The 18,970-nt window shown below is 60.7% G+C and overlaps 1 protein-coding gene across 1 annotated transcript in view; it reads right to left on the reverse strand.

Annotated features, from left to right (window-relative positions):
- Positions 1-18,970, reverse strand: part of ZC3H3 (zinc finger CCCH-type containing 3) — a 91,301-nt gene that overhangs the window by 36,513 nt on the left and 35,818 nt on the right. Inside the window, exon 4 of the mRNA XM_035012024.1 lies at positions 17,335-17,488. Within this exon, the coding sequence (XP_034867915.1) occupies positions 17,335-17,488 (154 nt within the window). The remainder of the gene's footprint in view (positions 1-17,334; positions 17,489-18,970) is intronic.

The raw sequence follows: 18,970 nt of genomic DNA on the forward strand, positions 1-18,970 counted from the left end.
CACCTCCAGCCTGTGTCCCTGGCAAGAGCTGGGCTGGGCTGGGCCTCCTCACCACCCCTGCTGCCTGCACACTGTCCACACAGTGAGCCCTTTCCTGTGCCCTCCCTGCAGGAGACTCTGGTGTCTGTGGCTCTGACCCGCACCAGCAGGGACGCAGGGACCTAGGCCAGAGAGTGCCCCGGCTGAGCCCTGGCAGCCAATACCTGCCACCCTCCCCTGAGGGACAGGTCTTATCAGGGCCCCAGGCGTCACCCTCCCTCACAAGGCCTCCTCTTGCCTGCGTGGTGACCCATCTCAGGTCCTCCACCCTCACACTCCGTGCTCCAAGCTGAGGTGCCAGCCCAGGCCCGGCCCCACCGTGCCACCAGCCCTCCCTCTCTGTTCCGGGGCGGAGGGCCCTAGCTGCCTGCACCCCCCTCTCCAGCTCCATCTGTGCAGCGCCCCTCACTTCCAGCACCGCGGCCCCCTTCCGCCTGCAAGAGCATGCCCTCCTCACCCCAGAATCCCACAGGAGTCACCCCTGCCCCTCTGGTGACCCCCACGCACGTGTCAGGAAGGGGCCCTAGCGTCTGGACACAGCCAAGCGGAGGGTCGCAGGAGGGCAGCTCACACCATGGGCATGTGACGAAGTGAAAACATAATAGACCCACACAGAATGCCGCGAGCCCTGGCCGTCAGGGACCCCATGTGTCAGTGCCACCTAAGGAGACTCATGAAGTGAGGGGAGGGAAGAGCCAGGTGGCCCCCGTCGCCACCGTGCAGCCCGGCCCCCCTGGAAGGGGCTGGTGTCCTCAGTGAGCCATGCAGACAGCACACAAACATCGGGGAAAGGCCCACGAGCTCAACAGTGAAAGCTCGAGAGTCAGAACGTGAACAGGTAGCTAACTGCGAGGTGAAGATACAGCAGAGTCAACAGCCTGCCAAGACCCCAGCGAGACCCGGCCAGGACGCACGAAGGAAACCAGCATGCACTTCCACACTGAGGGAACCCGGCAGCCGGCCCATGCAGCACGGAGAACAGGAGGGACGTCCGACTGGCCGGCTGGGCCAGGCCCCCCTGCAGCAGGCGGGGTAGAAGAGTAAGATTCAATTCGGCTGGTTTGGAGGCTGATCAGCTGGGGAAGGCTGGAAAACTAAGCCAGCGTTTCTAACATTCATCTGGGAGAACAAATCCTCAGGAGAGACAAAGACAGTCAGCGGTAAGGACGCAGGGTCCAGAAACAGCACCGTCTCCAGTCCCTGGACGCTGGCCGGGCCGAGTGCTCATTTCAATAAGCAAGTCTCTGGGGCACCTGGTGGCTCAGTCGGTTGAGTGTCCGACTCTTGGTTTCAGCTCAGGTTGTGATCTCAGGCTTGTGAGATCAAGCCCCGTGTCGGCTCCACGGTGGGCGTGGAGTCGGCTGGAGATTCTCCCTCTCCCTCGGCCCCTCCCTGCCCTGGCTCCCCGTCTAAAAACAAGGCTTGGGTGAGATGCCAGTTGACTCCCATGGCACACGGCTACAGAGGGAAAGACAAGGCGCTGCCGAGGCCACGGGAGGCTGGAGTGCTCTCCTGCGCGGGGAGTGCAGACGAGGACAGCCACCGTGGCGCTGTCCTTACCCACTGCAGCGCGGCACCCCCACCCTCTGACAGAGCAAGTCCACAGAAACCGGGGTTCTGAGTCAGTGGGCGACATGCCCAACAGGACAAGAGAGCAGCGAAGACTAGAAATACGCCGTCAACGTGTCAGTGAGCAGTGACTAAACTGTGGTATGTCCACAGAGCTCGAGGGAAAAGAACGCCCTACCACTGGCCACAGCGGTGCGCCTGGACCCGGGGAAAAACAGGGTCTCAGCCAGCTCGGGCTGCTGGACAGCACCACAGACGGGCGGCTTACACAACAGAAGCCGATTTTTTTTTAAGATTTTATTTACTTATTTGACAGAGAGAGAGACACAGCGAGAGAGGGAACACAAGCAGGGGGAGTGGGAGAGGGAGAAGCAGGCTTCCCGCCAAGCAGGGAGCCCGACGCGGGGCTCGATCCCAGGATCCTGGGATCACGACCTGAGCGGAAGGCCGACACTCAATGACCGAGCCACCCAGGAGCCCTGAAGCTGATTTTCTCACAGAAGTCCAAGATCAAGGTGCCAGCATGTTGGCTGCAGGTAAGGCCTGTCTCTCTGCCTTGCAGGTGCCCACCTTCTCCCTGTGTCCTCACACAGGCCTTCTTCCATACGCTGGCCGAGAGAGCTTTGGTGTCTCTTCCTCTATTACAAGGACTCCAATTCTATCAGATTAGGGCCCCACCTCAGTGACTTCATTTAACCTTGATTACTTCTGTAAAGGCCCCATCCCCGTGTACAGCCACACGGGGATCAGGGTTACAATCCGTGAGTCTGTTTGGATGATTCGGTGTAACAAACGGTGAGCAAACGAAGTGAGACACCAAACAGTACCTCTTATATGACTCCACCCACTGGAGCTCGAGAACCTTGAGGTGGAGCCCGTCTAGACTGAGAAAGGCCAGAGGAGTGGTCATCTGTGGGATGAGGTGGGGTGCTGGGAGGGGCGCAAGGGAGACCTGGAGGCAGGGCAGGCAGTGCACAACCCCTGCCTGACCTGGGGGGCGGGTACGCGAGGTAAAAGGTCCACAGAACTGACTACCAAAGATACAAGCGTTTACAAAGGGAAAATCAAAGAGGAAGATCTGTGCAGAAAGCCAAGTTTGGGAACAAGCATTTGTACATGATAAAGGCGACATTTTTAAATAATGGAAAAAGTCTGATAGTTAATAAATGGTCTTGAGACAACCAGATAATCATTAAACAAGATGAGGGGTGCCTGGGTGGCTCAGTCGGGAAGGCTGCTTCTCCCTCTCCCACTCCCCCTGCTTGTGTTCCCTCACTGTGTCTGTCAAATAATAAAATCTTAAAAAAAAAAGATGAAACCTGAACTTTAGTCTTACACCATATTCCCAAATAAATTCCAGGTAGATTAAGGTTTTAAATGTACAACTTGAAACCGTAGCACTAGAAGAGATTACAACTGAACTCCTATAACTTGGGGTGGGGAAGGCTGTTCCAAACAAATCAATAGACTAGGTCTTAAGAGACGGACAGATTTAAGTACACAGAAAAGCAAAAGGATCTGCTAAAAATCCTCACAAACAAAACTGGAAGGCAAAATTCAAACTGAGAAACAACGGATCACCTCTGATAAAACAAAGAGTGACCCCCTGAATACTTACGAGTCTTGCAAACTTGTAAGAAACAGGCTGGAGGCAAAGAACAATAAACATAAAAAATGTTGAACTTGACAAAGAATAGGAATAAAACTGAAATTAAAACTGGATCGCATCCTCCTGCATCAAAGGGTGGAAAAGTCTGTGGCAGTGGGGGCTCCCCCTGAGAAGGGTGGGGGCAGACCCAGGGCAGCAGCCCCCGCAGCCAGAACTGGGGTGGACAGAACAACGACGAAGAGGCGCACTTTCAACTGCCAGGCCTGAGGGGCACGAACTGGTGATGGAGCGGTGTCTGCCTCCTCCAAGAAGCCTTCCAGCCCGCAGTCTGCTGCAGCAGGGCGACGGCAGCGGGGGTCAGGTGGGAGCGCCCTGGCCAGCACCGGGTGGCACGCGCCTAGGCAGAGCCAGGCCCGGGGTAGGCGCCGGGGGTGGGGTGAGTGGGGGCGGAGGGGCGTGCGCGTGCCAGGCGCCCAATGCTTCAGACCCCCAACGGGGCCCTGGGGGGCACCGGCCGGGAGCTAAGCCTCCCGGCCCCGCCCCCCGGAGGCCCGGGGGCGGGGCCGGCGGGGGCGGGGCTAAGACTGGACCGCCTCTCCGCCCGCCCCGCCCCCAGGCAGAGGCACGCCTAGGGGACAGAGCTCGGGCCATAATTTATGCTCCCCCGCCTATGCTTTATGGCTTTCTTAATTCGGCTCCTGCTACTATTAATGTAGTTAATGCTGAGATTATATCTATTTTCTGGCGTCAGGCGGTGATTTATTCAAGCCATTTTTCCGGTGGAGGCTCCCACGCTGTTAAATCAAGTGCCTTGCCAATTAAGTGCTGACTTGGGAAGTGGACGCAATCTTAACAGACATCTAACCGCAAATTAAACCGGGGCTCCTTACTCTGGGGAGTGGGCGGGGCAACCGGGGAAACCTTGCTGACTTGGAGGAAAGTCACAGGAAAATCAAACCACTCTGCACCTGCCTGCTGGTGTTCAGATCCTGGCAGAGGAGTGCGGGCCCGGAAGAGTCAGGCTCAGCAGAAGCTGGGGTTGGGGTGCCCCCCGGCCACGGTAGCTACCCAGCAGACAGGGGTCACTGGGCCTGTCCCCAACACAAGAGGGTCTCTGCAACTGCAGCTCCCACCGACCCAAGACATAGCATTTAAAACAAAAGACCTCTCAGCCATCCCCATGATTCCTGAACCATCCCCAGTCTGCACATGAAGTGGTACAGGGACCCTCAGGCAGCCTTGGAAGGGTACCAGATGGGAGGTGGAGGGGGTGGATGGCCCCAGCACTGGATGCGCTGCAGCCTAGCTCAGCAGCTCTGACCCTGGTCAGAGCCCAGAAGGGCAAGGGAAGGCCCCAGGAAAGAGGGGCTCACGGAGGGCCACACGGGTGGGAGGGGGGGTGAGTACAGAAGAAAGGCAGGCAGCAGGGAGGGAGGGGTAAGGCTCACTGCCAGGACCATAGCAGGGCAAAGACACGTGTCCCAAAGCCCAGCATCTCTCTGGGTGCCCCTGCGGGTGACAGGGCAGGGCAGATGCTGGTAGCCAGAATTGGGGTGGTGCCACAAAGTAGGGTCCGGGGCCGAGGTGGTGGCCAGGGGCCTGAGTGAGCACTTGCTTGCCAGGGCTCTTTAGCGTGGTCCTCAGCAACTGTGAGGCTCCCCAAACCCCCAGAGGAACATCTCCCTCACCGGCTTTCAGAGGCCTTGGCCCAGCCCTAAGAGGGGAATCATGTTTTGGGGTAAGAGCAGGCTGAAGGGTTGATATATGCAAAGAGTTAAATATGATATTGATTATCTGAGCGATGCTTTACTACCACCTCTAAAACCAGGATAGAAGTGGTATTTAAAAGGCTGTTTGATTGTGTTAAGGCACCCAGTACCGCTGGGTGACAAGGACATTTTATTTCTTCCTGTCAGAGGCAGTATTTTCAGCTTCCTCTGCTCTTCATCTCCAGGGACATCAGGGGTGACCAGTCCTGTCACAGGAGGGCCCTCGGTGCTGGCCTGGTGTGGCCAGGGGGTCCAGGCACAGCCTGAGGGGAATCTTCCCAGGGTTCCACGGGGAGAAACTTAACAGGACTTTCTGATGCTTCCTTCCCGACGACCCTGCTATTTCCAGAATGAAGCTTCCCTCCGGCAAACCAATGGGACGCTCTCTCTCATTCGGTCCTGAAACACCAGCCCTGGCCAATGGGTCTCTTCCTCCGCGAGCCGCTGTGCTGTGACCACTGGCCCCCAGGAGACCACAGCCTGGCCTGTGGTTTTGCTGAGGCAGAGTGGCAGCTCTCACAGGGTCCTGCCCCCCTCAGGGTTTGCCCTCACGGGCGAGGCGCCTGCCTGCCCGGCCCCTTTCCCACTGCGTCCCCCAGTAGGCTGGCCTGAAAGCTGCCTGGCAGGCCTCAGCCACTCAAGCCAACTTCCAAAGGGCAAAGAAGCCATCTGTATGTCACACAGATCAAGACACAGGGCACTAGAACAGGCGAGACAGGCCGGCCCAGGAAAGGGGGAGCGAGCTGGCCAGCATGGCCGCCCAGGGGCAGATGGCCCAGGGCCCGCGCGCGCGCACATCAGGGACAGGAGGTGGCCGGCGAGAGGCGGGCCCATCAGGGCTGGCACAGCGGCGGGGAGGCAGGAAGGCTGCCAGAGGAGCTGGAACCCGCCTCACGGCCACCGTGACGCCCATGTGCACGGAGGCCGGAGAGCCCAGGGTACCCACTTGTCCTGGCTTCCTGGCAAAGAAGGGAACCGTGTTCCTGGAACCCATGGCATCCCAAGGTGCCAGGATGCAGCATCCCACACGAAGAGACAAAGAGCATCAGGCAATGGGAGCAAGATAGGGGTACACATGTCCATGGAGAAACAGGGACAAGGAGAGCAGCAATGGGAAGGACACAGACACGTGTGACAGAGGAAGGGCACAGAGCAGAGACCGAGCAGCCAGAGGCTGGCGGGTCAGAGACACAGCCACAGACATGACGCCAGCAGGGCCAGAGACCTTCCCAGGCCTGCCCACTTGTGGCTCTGGCCCCACCAGGCCTCCTACCCAGCAGCATGGCCTCTGGGACACAGATACCAGGGACCAGCTCCCCATGGGCCCAGAGAGGGAGGTGACCAGGCCAACATGATGGGCAGATCCCAGCCTGAGATGGAGCAAAGGTGGGAGGGGGGCTCTGATGTCTGCCCCCCTCCCTTCCCACAAGGGCCTCAGCATCACGCCTGTCCTGGGGCCCCTCTCCTCCCATGCCGTTCACAGACTGAGCCCGGGTGCCACCTCCGAAACGTGGTCTCACCACAAATACTCCGGCCACAATGCCTGTGATCCTAGGCCAGACGCAAGCAGTCCCCACGGCCAGGGAGGAAGCAGTGATACAACACCGTATGGGTGGGGGCGGGGGGCATGTCACAGGGGCCATGTGATCACTAAGGAGGGCAGGCCAGAGGCTCAGACTGACAGGGGGATGGCAATTCAGCCCCATCTGGGCCTCCCACCATGCCAGACACCCGCGCCCGCCCACGCCAACATCCTCCAACTGAGGCCAAGGCCCCCCTCCCCCAGTGCCAGTGCCTGGGAGAGCCAAGGAGGAAGCAGCTGGGAGTGTGGCTGAGGTGCACCCCTGCCATGTGGCATTGTGGTGGCCCAGCCAAGGCAGCCTCCCCTGGGGGCTCCACACCCTCACTCCTGACCCTCTCACTGTCCTACACTCATTTCATGGGGCCATCCTAGGGGTGTCCACACAGGTGGGGACAGGATCCTGGACTCAGAGGGACCAGCTGGCCTGTTGCTGGGGTCCTGAGGGCCTGATGCCAGAGGGGGCTTCCATGTGCCACCCAACACTGGGCAGGTGTTTGACCACGAGCGCAGACGACAGGAAGGCAATGGTGCCCGTCTCGGCCTGTGTGCCAGCCAGACCCCAGCACCCAGGGGCCCTCTCCTCACTCCTCAGGGCCCTGTATCCCAGGCCCAGCTCTGCCAGCGAGGGGCTGGGCGCTAGCATCACCCGGAAAAGGCCCGCCTCTTCCAGATGAGGTTCCAGAGGGAGACCAGGGGTCTCTGACGGCGTCCATCGGGGCCAACGGGGCTGTGGCAAGGTTGGTCTCCCTCCCTTACCGTCCATCGAGCAGGCGAGGGGTCAAGGCCCCACGTGCCCAACCAAGCTCTGGCCCCTCCCCACACTCTGCCAAGGAGCTCGGGCAGGTGTTCCGGCCTCAGGAGGACGTGCTCAGCCCTGCTGCCACGAGGCTGCTGACAGCTGAAAGGCCCGCCTGCTTCAAAGAGACGCAGAAATAAATAAATAAGGCAGGCGCGCTTTGAACCGACTTCCAAGTGAAGAGTTGCATCCTTGCTGTCAGGCCCCCACCAGCAGTTTCTGTAGCACCTCCCGAGCAGAAATGCACCTCAGCCCATTTATTAGAATGATGAAGGCAAAGGGACCTACAATTGCACTCCTTCCTTAATGAGCAGCCGAAGAGATCGGTAAGCATAATTTCAGAGGCCAGTAATATTTTATATAATCGCCGAGTGGTTTAAATTGAAAACCCCCAACTGAATCAATATTTACTGCATTGAAACGAAATGAATAGTAATAAGTCACTAAGCTCCCTGTCCTGTTTCATAAAATAAAAAATTATAAAAATGAGCAGAGGCGCAGGGAGGCCATCACATTAACTTTTACGGCACTTGGGGAGCTGTAACCGCCTGTTCTCATAAAATAAAATTCTAAAAAACCTGCCAGAGGAGACCTGCTTCAGCATTGCATGGGGAAGCGGGCGGGGCCCAGGGCCACCCCCACGGGCTCTCACCCAGAACCCTGCCTGGGGCCCACCAGCACGGAGGCCCAGAGGAGCCTCGGCTCCAAGCCGGCAACCACCCTGTCACCCCTAGGCCCACCTCCTGCTCTCATTTCTTGACCTAGCAATGGGACAGGGTGGGTGGTAGCCACTGGGTGTCCCCCACAGGTGGAGGAAAGGCTGTTCTCTGGCCGGGCCAGGGCCGGGGCCGGTGAGGGGCAGATGTGAGTGAGGGTGTAGGAGCGGGTCCGGCAAACGCGCCCTGTCTGAAAGCACAAAGCAGGAGCCTGCGCTGCCCTGCACAGGACCACAGAGGTCTAGGAAGGCCAGGCTTCCCCTCGGGAGCTCCAGGGCCCCCAGGGACACCAAAGCCTACAGGGTTCCCGGGGGCACTTCTGGGACAGGGGCACACAGTGGAGTCCCCTGGGGAGGGGGGTGTCTAAACGCTGCCCTCTGAACAAGGGGCTGAGACCGGCAGCCAGCAGCCGCAGGGGCTGAGCCCCCCAGACTCCTACGCAGGAAACAAGGCCGCATCCAAGCAGGTGACACACACAAGTTCCACGCACTCCTGTGGCTTGAGAATGAAGGACAGACCAACTTAAAAATGGGCCAAGGAGCCCACAGGGCCCTAAGTAAGCCCATGAATGAGTGCTCCGCATCATGGCCAGTCAGGGAAACGTAGATCAAACCATGGCGAGATGCTCCCACACGGAAAATAAGAAAATTAAAAAGACCATAACACCAAGCGCTGTCATGGGGACAGAAAGGGCACCCCCGCTCTGGGGAGAGCTGGACGCGCACCTTCCTGTGCCCCCGCGGCCCCCCTCCTGGACGCACACCAGGCTGAGGACACTGGTCTCCAGAGGGCCAGGCGGGAACAGCAGCCTTAGTCCAGGGTTCTCCAAAGCGGGACTAACACACGTCCACTGAGTGGAGAGCTAATAAACAAGTGTGGGGCAAACCACGAGAGACACTCGGCAATGAAAAGTGAAGTGCTGGCGCACAAGGGCGCGGGAGCCACGGGGCCGACGCCGCGGGAGAGGGAGCACGCTGTTCCACACACGGGACGCTCCAGATCAAGCCCAGCAAGTCCGCGGGGCAGACAGAACAGGCATCCTGGGTGCGGGCTGGTGACAGGGAGAGCACGAGAGCACTCTGGGTGGTGGAGCGTCCTGACCTTAACAGAGGCCGAGCCACACAGGTGCATGCATTCGTCAAAACTCAAAGAGCCGCACGCTTGGCTTGATGCATCTCACTGGATGTAAATTTTACCTAACAAAGCCCTGTAAACAAACGTGGAGCTCTAGTGAGTGCACATACTGAGGATGAGGGACCAGGTGTCCCTGTCAGGGAAGAGTCACAAGTACCCCCTCCCCCCGCCCCAGGAAAGCAGAAGGGAGCAGTGCGTGGAGCTGGAACAGCGTTATCGCAGGCGTTCCAGGGCTCCAACCCAGAGACAGCTGTGTGTGCAGACGCAAAGATTCGGACTCCACAGGGCCTGGAAGCAGAGATGCACAGCCCCCATGGGACTCCCCTTCCACGCACCCCCGTCACCCAGGGCCACAAGGCCCTCGCAGTGGGGGACTGAGAGCAGCTGAGAGCCACCGCACGACCAGGAGCCAGGTTCTGCAGACAGGTGGCTGGCCCCAAGCTGGGAGAGGGAAAGTTCCAGGTGAGCCTGGAAGCCACAAGGGAGCCACGGAGAAAGGGCCCAGGCCACTCAAAGGGGTTTCCACAGGCCGCACGGGACAAACCCCTGAGGGTCAAAATGAATCACAATGAGAACAGATTATAGCCTATCAGATAAAGTAAGAATCTGGAGTCCCCACTGTTAGAAATAACCAAATGAATATACAAAGCAATGGGGGATAAGGGACAGTGGTTCTTGGCAGGACACCCTCCGGCTGATAAAAAAAGGAGAAAGGGTCAGAAATCTCGAAGGGTCTAGAAGGCGTGGGCGAAGCCCAATAAGGAACGCGGTCCTCTGCACAGAGTCGACAGGCCTCTCCACAGACACCTGGAGTGACCAGCCCGGGCCATCAGCCAGGCGCTCAGGCTCCCACCGGCACCAGGCAGCCAGACGCCAGGTCCCCCAGGCCGCAGGGAGGGGGCTGCCCAGCGCTTCCTCGGCATGCCTACTGAAATGGCGAATCTGAATCTCCTCACGCACACGGAGGCCTCTAAGCCCAGGGATGCTGCACAAAGCACCTGGCCCCTGTTCTCCAAATCGTCAGGGTCACGAAAGGGAGCAAGGCTGAGGGCGGACTCCATGGCTGTAAAAGGACGCACCCCCAAACGCCATGGGGGCGCACTGCAGCGGCCAGTAAGGGGCACCAAGTCTCCACCCAAACGGTCGCATACGAACGGAGGGGGAAATGACACAGCAGATGGGGCAAAGTGTAAGTAGTCAGTGAATTTAGGTGAAGAATACAATTTTTGCAACTTTTCTCTACGTACAAAAGTATATCGAAACGAAGGAACCTAAAAAAACTAAATGCAAGAAACTGAGCCAGCCGCCAGCCACAGAGCACATCCGCCTGAGGCAAGCCACAGCCCAGCCATGACCGTCTGCCAGCCTGGCCAGAGACAGATGCACGCTGTGGTCAGCACGGCTCTGGGTGGCCGGATGCCCTGCAGCGAGAGCTGAGCCAGGGTCACCCGCTGCTTGCCCAGCACGGCCGAGTCGAGGCTGCCCAGTGGGCTCTGGGTATCACCAGCCCCTGCAGCCCAAGGCCTAATCAAGCCTCTGCACTTGAACCTGCCTTGCCTGCCGCTCAGGCTTCATGCTGTGAGTGCCATTTCCTCCGCCAGGGGAGACCAGCCCCCTCCCCGGGCCTGGCCACCTCCCGCTCACCAGCGCCAGGCCAGGGCGAGATGCACACCTCCCAGGCGGGCTGGACATGTCAGCACACTGGCTTGGGGACACTTCTGCAAGTGCCTACTCAGGGTCTGTCCCCTACTGGGCCACAACTTCCAGACAGGCAGTGACCTGACCTGGGGCAGCCTCCACAGACCTCAGACTGTGGCCAGAGAAGGAGCCGCTGGAGCCGCTGGCCTGGGGGCCTCCCCCTGTTCTGCCAGGGACTGACCTGTCCTTCAACAGCAGGAACCAGGGAGAGAGAGACCGCTCAAGGACCACCCAGTTAAGAGCCAGGGCCCAAACCGCCCCCTAGTTCTAGCCCGGGTTGCAGGCCATCTCCCACAGCGCGCAGGGCCTAGAACCCCGCTGGTGTGTTTAGGGGCCCCTCGCACCAAGAGTACCACTGTGTAATCAGAGCCCCTGACCAGGTGGGTGGCTCTCACCTCACTCTCCTCACTGCCCTCTGAGGGGACCACGGACACGAGGTGAGGACCAGGGGCCCCCTCGGACCCTGGCAGCAGCTCCCTACCTCACACAGGCCTGGCCATTCCCATCAGTACTAGGAACCCCAGATGTGGATGGTGAGGCCCCCACCCTATCCCTGGCTGGAGAGGGTCAGGGGCCTGTGGGTTCTCCAGTCACCATCGAGCAGGGGCCCACGGGATGGGCCATTCGTGGGGGTCATGCACACGTAGCCCAGGCAGCCACACATGGGCACACACCCGCGCCTGAGCCAAGCAAGGAAAGCCCCATGCGGGGCAGAGAGCTGTCCCCACAGCACCCGTCAGGGGCTCCTTCGGAAAAAGCGCTCTCCCTTCCACGGGCAGCCAGCTGGGCAGAACCCCAGAAGCATCCAGGCCAGGCCTTCCCTGCGTCTGACAGGAAACCAGGACAGCCCCGACGGCCCGCCGCACAGAGCAGGCCAGGCCTGGAGGGGGCATCCCACACCCAGACCTCAGCTGGCCCTCATGTGAAAGCAGCCAGACAGCTCTCTTCACTTGAAGTGGACACTTTGTTTGTGACAGAACCAATTCAAAATCTTACTGCGTTGGCCACGGTCACTCAGCACGTTTGTGGACAGTGGAAGCTGTGCCTGGCGGCACCCTTCTCAGGCTGCTGGGACAGAGGCTGCCCTCACAGGGCAGCTGGGGGCACGGGGTAGGTGGAGTCGGGCACGGTGAATGGCTTCCCAGGCTCCATGTCAGAGGGAAGGCCGGGGGCAGGCGGGCACCCCAAGGAACATGCCAGCCAGGTCAAGATCAAGGTCGGCCACGGCACATGCCCTGGGCCCGAACAAAGCGGTCACAGCCTGGGAAGGGGGTTTGCCAGGCAGAAGGGCTGCAGCCCCCCTGATGGATCGCCACACCCCCGCCAGCCCCGTTGGCAGGGCTCCAGGCCCCAACTTCACCACCCTCCCCCGAGCAAGACATTCTGGGCCCCTCCCCAGGCCCCCGCGAAAGGCGCTCACAGCCCGGCCCACACCGACCATAGCTGCCCCACCCCTAGAGTGGCCTTCTCTGGGCGTCCTGAGCCCCCGTCTACCCTTCCCAGCACTGACCACCCCATGGAGGTACCTGCTTCACTTAACTGCTTGCCTCCCGCTGGGAGGGGAGCGCTGTGGGCAAAGCGGGCACCTGGCACAGGATGATGGCACCCCTGTCTTTCGGGGAGCCCCACCGCCTAGCACCAGGCTCTCTACTAGCCCCACAGGTCCTGGCCTGGGCTGAGCAGGAGGGGCCCATGTGTTCACCATCAAGCAGGGCCCTCGCCAGACACAGAGCAGGACCTGGGGTGTGGCCGTGACATGGGGGGGCACCCCCCCACGTGAGGGCTCACCCAGAGCTCCTCTCACTGCCACAGCCTTCAGGGCAGGGCAGGAGGCTGCGGGAGCCCCAGTTCCATTGGCCTGGTCAGGGCAGGTCTGGGGATGAGCAGGCACTCCCCGAACAGATCATATGTTGTGCCCCCCCAATTCCTCTGTTGAAACCCTAACCCCAGTGGGATGGTGTCTGGAGGTGGGCATCCGGCAAGGGCTCAGGGTTAGACAGCACGAGGATGAGGTCCCCACGATGGGACTGGTGCCCCACAAAAAGAGGAGAGACACCAGAGCACTGTCTCTGCTGCGTGAGGATGCGGTGAGAAAGCAGCTCTCCGTGGCCTGGACCCTGACCTGACGCCCAGCCTCCAGAACGGAGAGGATACACGTCTGTTGCTCAAGTGTGCCAGGCTTCAAGAGCCGTGCCCAATAACCCAGTCTCGGGGCAGATGGATGGCAGAGGGGGGCCGCGGCTGGCTCACGATGCCCTGGGGGTGGGTGTGAGGGGGGCATGGGGGACCCCACGGCCACCCCCGAGGGGATGCTGCCCATCCTCAGGCTGAATTCCTCTTTAATGAGATGTCACTTCGGAAAAACATTTCAGAGCCTTCAAAATCGTAGCCCAAACCTCGTCAAACCACCCGGAGATTACTTAAGATTTACCGCACAGACACAAAAATAAAATAAAATAAAGTAAGGCAGCCCTGCGCGCGGCAGGCCCTGTGACAGCACCATTTGTAGTCGGGACGGAGCGGCCTCCAGACTCATCTGCTTAAGCACAGCAGCTCCTGTTTACTCCGCGCTTTCATGTCAAATGAATTTGGAAAGAGAAAAAAAGTGACAGGCAGTTTAGGGATATAAGTCACATTTCAGCTTCAGTTCAGATTAATGACCTTGCTGGAAGCTGCCGCCGAGGGCAAAGGCAAATCCAAGATCTGAGAACAAAACATTAAATCTTTGCTCAGCGTGAGCCTCAGCCCTCTGGGGCGCTCGCAGGACCCTCTGCCGCCCCCCACTGCACCCCACACCCCAGGGCTGGTTCTGGGCACCAGTGGTACGAGGTCCTAGGGGCCCAGCCCGGCCTCCAGTGGGTCCTGAACCGATGCGGCCCACGGCCTCTAGGGCCATCAGCCACTGCCCCTGCGTCCAGACAGCCCGACGTCAGGAGCCTGCCCGCCAGGAGGTGGCAGTTGGCACCGCAGACAGAGCCCCCGCATGCAGTTAAGAATCCTTGCCAGCAGGGGCCTGCTTTTCCCCTGGTCCCACCCTCCGGGGACAAGGGTGGCCGTTGCCCTGCTACCTCCACAGTCATTCTAATGCCAGGCCCCTTGTGGCGCAGGACTGAGCGTGGCAATCCCCCAACAACAGTGAGGGCTGTCATCCCTGGGACCGGGGCGGGGACTCGCCAAGGCCACTGGCCATTAGCTGCAGGGCGGTGCTGAGCCAGGCTCCAACCCGGCCCTGCTCCGGAGGCCGGGCTGCAGCGAGGCTGAGAGTTCTGCCCCCTGGCCTTCCTGCTTGCCCAGGGTCACTGGCGCTCCGCAGGCTCCCCCAGGAAGGCAGCGCTTCCACGCACACACCGCTTCCTCCCTACAGTGCGTGTCTGCAGGAGAGTGCGACCCGGGGCCACCCCATGCCAACGCTGGCACTCTCGGCCTTATTTCCCACCTGTGTTTACCGGCCCCCAACACTGCCAACTGAAGCTTCTAGGGCTGTTGGGGTCTGTCTGCTGCACCCCCCAAGGGTGTACCCCTCTGAGGTGGTTACCAATCAGGAGGTCCAAGGAGGGCTCACAGTCCCTGGGCTCAGGCCGGCTACCTGGCAAGAAGCCCTTTCTCACCACTGCGGCCCTGATCCCATGCTGGCCTGGGCCCATCCAGTCACCAGCCCAAACCCTCCTTCTGCCCAGGGAAAAGTTGAAGAACCTGCAGATGCACAGGGCAGAGGTCAAGGCCACAGCCAAGGCCAGTCGGCCAGAGCCTCCGTGGGGCCTGCTGACCACACTGAGGCAGCCCCCAGCTCTGACACAGCTGAAGGCAGCAGGTGGGTGGGCACCAGACTGGCCGCCGGCCCCGGAGACAGGCCCTTTCTGCTGCCTCGACAAGCCAAGCCCAGGCGTGCGCAGCCAAGAGAGAGGCCAGGCAGCCGCAGGCGGCCGCTCTGCTGAGAAGGCAGCCCCCCAGGGCCCAGCTGACCTTGGGCAAAGGAAGCCCAGCCCGCCAGCAAACACACTTCCCAGGACCCGAGTCACTCGGGCCTCAGCACCCACCACACCCTACCCTGTAGGCCCACCAAGCCCAGCGCCTGGTCCCCCAAGAATCCAGGGCTCTATGCTCAGCTATGTCCTAGATGCCTGGGGTAAAAGGGTCAGGGCAGACGGAGACCCCGCTGAGCAAAGCCTCCACACATGGCCGCGGCTGACGTGCGGGCATCCTGGGGGGGGGGGGGGTTCAGCTGTGTCCGCATGCACGGGAAGGTTCTAAGGCCGACAGCACCCAGGAACCTGGCCCAAGCCTACAGCCATCGAGCACAAGCCAGTGCTATGGGACCTGAGCCGTCTGGCACCCAGCACGGCCTGGGAGAGTGCTGCACACAGCCCCCCAGGGCAGCGCCCTAACTACTCCCACCCGCCAGACCCCCAGGTGGGCCCCCGTGCCAGGACACCCAGACAGCCACGGCCCTCCCTGCAAGGCAGAGGCCTAAGCACCGTCTTCACCAGGATGAGGAGCTTGTGGGGAATAGCAGCCGTACAGGGTTGGCAGCTGGATCTGGGCCCGTCCAGTCCGTTCTCAGCCTGGCCCGTAGCATCCACAGCCCCAGGCTGGCCTCCCCTCACAGCCCACCCCATCCCCCTGACCCGAGGTCAGACCTCGCATGCCTGCCCACATGGCTCTCTCGGTCCCCACCTGCTCCCCAACTCCCACACTGAGGTGAAGGCATATTCCCCGTCCTGCTGCTGACTGGGTAGTTCTCCACCTAATGGGCTTGACGTTCCAGCTGGTTATCAGGTGGCTACTGCTTAGGGGGCGCAGCCAGCCACCCGCCTCCCCAGGAGCCCTCACCCCACAGGGCCTGGCTCCCGCGTCTGCTCGGTGACCCCCGCAGGGCCTAGCAAGCTCAGCACTGGCCCAGCTGAACCCAAACCCAGGGCTTCCTTGGCAAAAAGCTACCCGCCCCCAGCCACACCCCTGGGGAGAGGCAGGGCCTTGCCGGGGCTGGACGTGGGGCCGGAATGCGGACTGCAGGAGGGGAGGCAGAAGCAAGAATCAATAAATCTGAACCTCATTCACGATGATCTGGGGCTCTTATTAAGTAAATTAATTTAAGTTAATTTAGCTCGATCATGACTCCCGATCACAGTGATTTAGTGAGGGGGAAATTGCATTAGGAAAGGCCATGCTCACTAGATAGGAGAACGGAAGAAAATTAGACCCACTTAGCAGTGTGAATTAATATGGAAATAGCAGGTGTAAATTTAACCTTATCGAGAGAGTGAAAATTATCTTCATAAATTTGTAGAAATAGCCCCCAAGATACTTATAAATCTATTTAAAACAAAAATATTACAAAAAGTGCAGTAAAATTAATTTAAAATATACTTCCAGCTATTGCCTCCAGAAAAATCAGCAGCAGGGCCAAGTTTAGTGCCACCTCGTGGTAAGGGAGGAGGGCAGTGCTGGGGTGGGCTAGTCGCCCAGTGCACGGGCCGTGGGCCAGCGGCCGGCACCTCCTTTACGGCCCCAGAGCCCGGCAGCCACTGTCGGCGGGGGGCTCATGCTGGGCTAGCAGGATGGCCCTGCCCAGGACTAGAGGTGGCCCAGCCCCTGGAGCACAATGATCCCTTGCTTCACAGCCTCTGGTCAGAAGTTATGTGTCCTAGAGTGCCCACTGCAGCCAAGCGAAGGCCCACGTTCGAAGGAGCTCCCACACTGCTCCCCCAGGAAGGAGGCTCCCAGAGGGAGGCGAGGGGGCAGAGGGAGGGGGTCTGCCACTGCCTGGTTCCCACCTACCCGCCAGAGCTGTCACCCCTTCCCCCACCTCATCAAAGGAAGGGGCCACACCCCATGCTGGGCCTCCTGAGGCCCCAAGGCTGAGCAGGCTCACGAGAGGGGCCCCCAGCTTCAGTCCCCTAAAGCTGCTGCCCCAACTAGCCCTCCCACTCTGGGCCCGGGGCACCCAGGAAGAAGGGGGAGCTGCCCCCACCCTGCACGCTGTCAGCCAGAAGCAGCCTGCAGTAAGGCTGCAGCGCTGGGGGTGCAGGCGGGACCAGTGTGGGGGTGGCATGGAGAGGGCCATAGCCTCCTCTCCTGCCCCGAACAATCAGTATGTCACTGCTTCCAGAGGGCTGCTCACAGCCCAGACTCTGACCAGAAGTTTCTCCGTGAAGGACGCCCAGGTGCAGCCTCAACGGTCTGGACAGTGGTGCCCCCTCGGTCGTCCCCTGCCAGCTAACAGCTTCCTGACAGCGGTGGGGGGCACACATGTCTGTGCACGCGGCCCACACAGGCTGGCCGTACGTCTGGTGCAGAGACTGATGAATGGAAAAAATGAGCCCGTTCCTCAGCCAACAAACCGTGGACCCGGCACTTCCGAGCGGCAAGCTCAGCCCCCAACAGGCCCCGGGCCCGTGGCAGCCTGGAGGAGGGCCTCCTACCTGGACAGGGAGAGCCGCCGTGCCCGCCAGGAGGGCAGGGACAGGGGTAACTGGGGGGCGTTGAGAGGAGATACTGGGGTCTTCTTGACGATGCGGTAGCGGGTCTTGATCACTTTGCTGGTGGGAGGGGTCCGCGGGGTGTGCAGACTGGACGCTGCGGAGAAAACCCACACAGATGTGGTCAGTGGAGGTCAGCAGGGCCTCCTCTCGCCTCCCCCAGGCCCTCCCCCTGTGGCACACACACGTCCCCAGGGCTGCAGGAGAGCTGGGCCCAGGCATGGAGTCCTGAGACGCAGGGCAGCGGGCACACGCAGGGCACCGGGGACGCGCAGTGTCGGGGGCAGGGCAAGCAGCAGCCAAGCCTCCGCAGGCCAGCCGACGAGGGCAGCTGGAGCCCCTCAGCAGGCAGCACCGAAGCCCCCAGACTCGGGGCTGGCCCCAGTCTCCAGCGCTTCCCGTGGGCAGCGAGGAGGGGACCTCGGGCGGGTCCGGGAGGCCAGGGGTGCAGAGTGCTCACCTCCCTCGCTGGACAGCCCCCCCAACAAGCCCACGCAGATTTATGTATCTAATCACCACTGTTTTCATAACATCTTGCAGGGTGATGAATGCCACAGCTTTTCTTCTTGCTGAATGTTTCATGCAATTAACAGGAATCTGTTTTGCCTGAGTTCCCTTCCACTTGATAGCCGGCAATTTCTCCACAGCTTCAAGGAATGTACCTAATTGCCCGGCTCTCATAATATACAGCTCTAAGTGCCCAGATAATTAAAGCGAGTGCGGCGTGGGACGCAGGCGCTAAAGCCTCATGACCCACCCCACGGCCAGCAGCCTCTCCGGAAGCTCCCCTCTCGGACAGGCGCTGGGACCCAGGCTCCCAACCTGCCTGCACAGCACCCGGGAGCTCCCCTTGGAAGGGAGGTTGCCAGCAGGTCCCCAGCAGTGGGTGGTTCCCCAGGGCCCCCACCACAGAGACGCCCTCACGAGGAACTGACCCAGACACCACAGCCAGGCGGCCGGGCCGTGGGTGCCAGACGAGGCCACCAGGAAAACGCACGCGGTCTCGCTGCTGGAGTGCCAGCACCCGGGTGGGCCCACGACCCTTTGGACCAAGTGTGCCCGGGGTCCAGAATGGCCCAGGCATGCGGAGGCCCCAAACCCACAGACCCGCTGCTGACTCTGCCTAGTGCCGGCCACTCCGCTCCTCTGACAGCATGGGCCGTGACCTCCGCCTGCTCCCCGGGCCCCAAGGATGCACCCTCCCAGCACCCACAAATCCCAACCCGGACTGGGAACCTCCCTATTACCCGCCCACAAGGAGCTGTTACGGGTCTACAGACAGCACCTAAAAATCTTCCTCCGGAGCCCTAGACCCAAAAGACCTCTCGCCCACAGCCAGGCCCCTGAATCAGCACCTTGGCCCACAGACCCCCCCCCTCCAGGCTTGTCCAGCCCGCCAGAACCCACTGCACCCCGGGGAACACCTGGCCAGGAGCAAACAGGGCGAGCCTACCCTGTAGGCACCACACCTGCACAGCAAGGAAGTGGCTGGTAACTGGCACCGTGCCTCCTGGTCCAGATGTCAGAAGAGCCCCTCCTTCAGGTGTCCCCCCACCCTCTGCCAGGGCTCCCATCCACC

Source organism: Mirounga leonina, unplaced genomic scaffold (assembly GCF_011800145.1).
Source record: "Mirounga leonina isolate KUSES-001 unplaced genomic scaffold, KU_Mleo_1.0 Mir_165, whole genome shotgun sequence".
Taxonomy (NCBI): Eukaryota; Metazoa; Chordata; class Mammalia; order Carnivora; family Phocidae; genus Mirounga; species Mirounga leonina.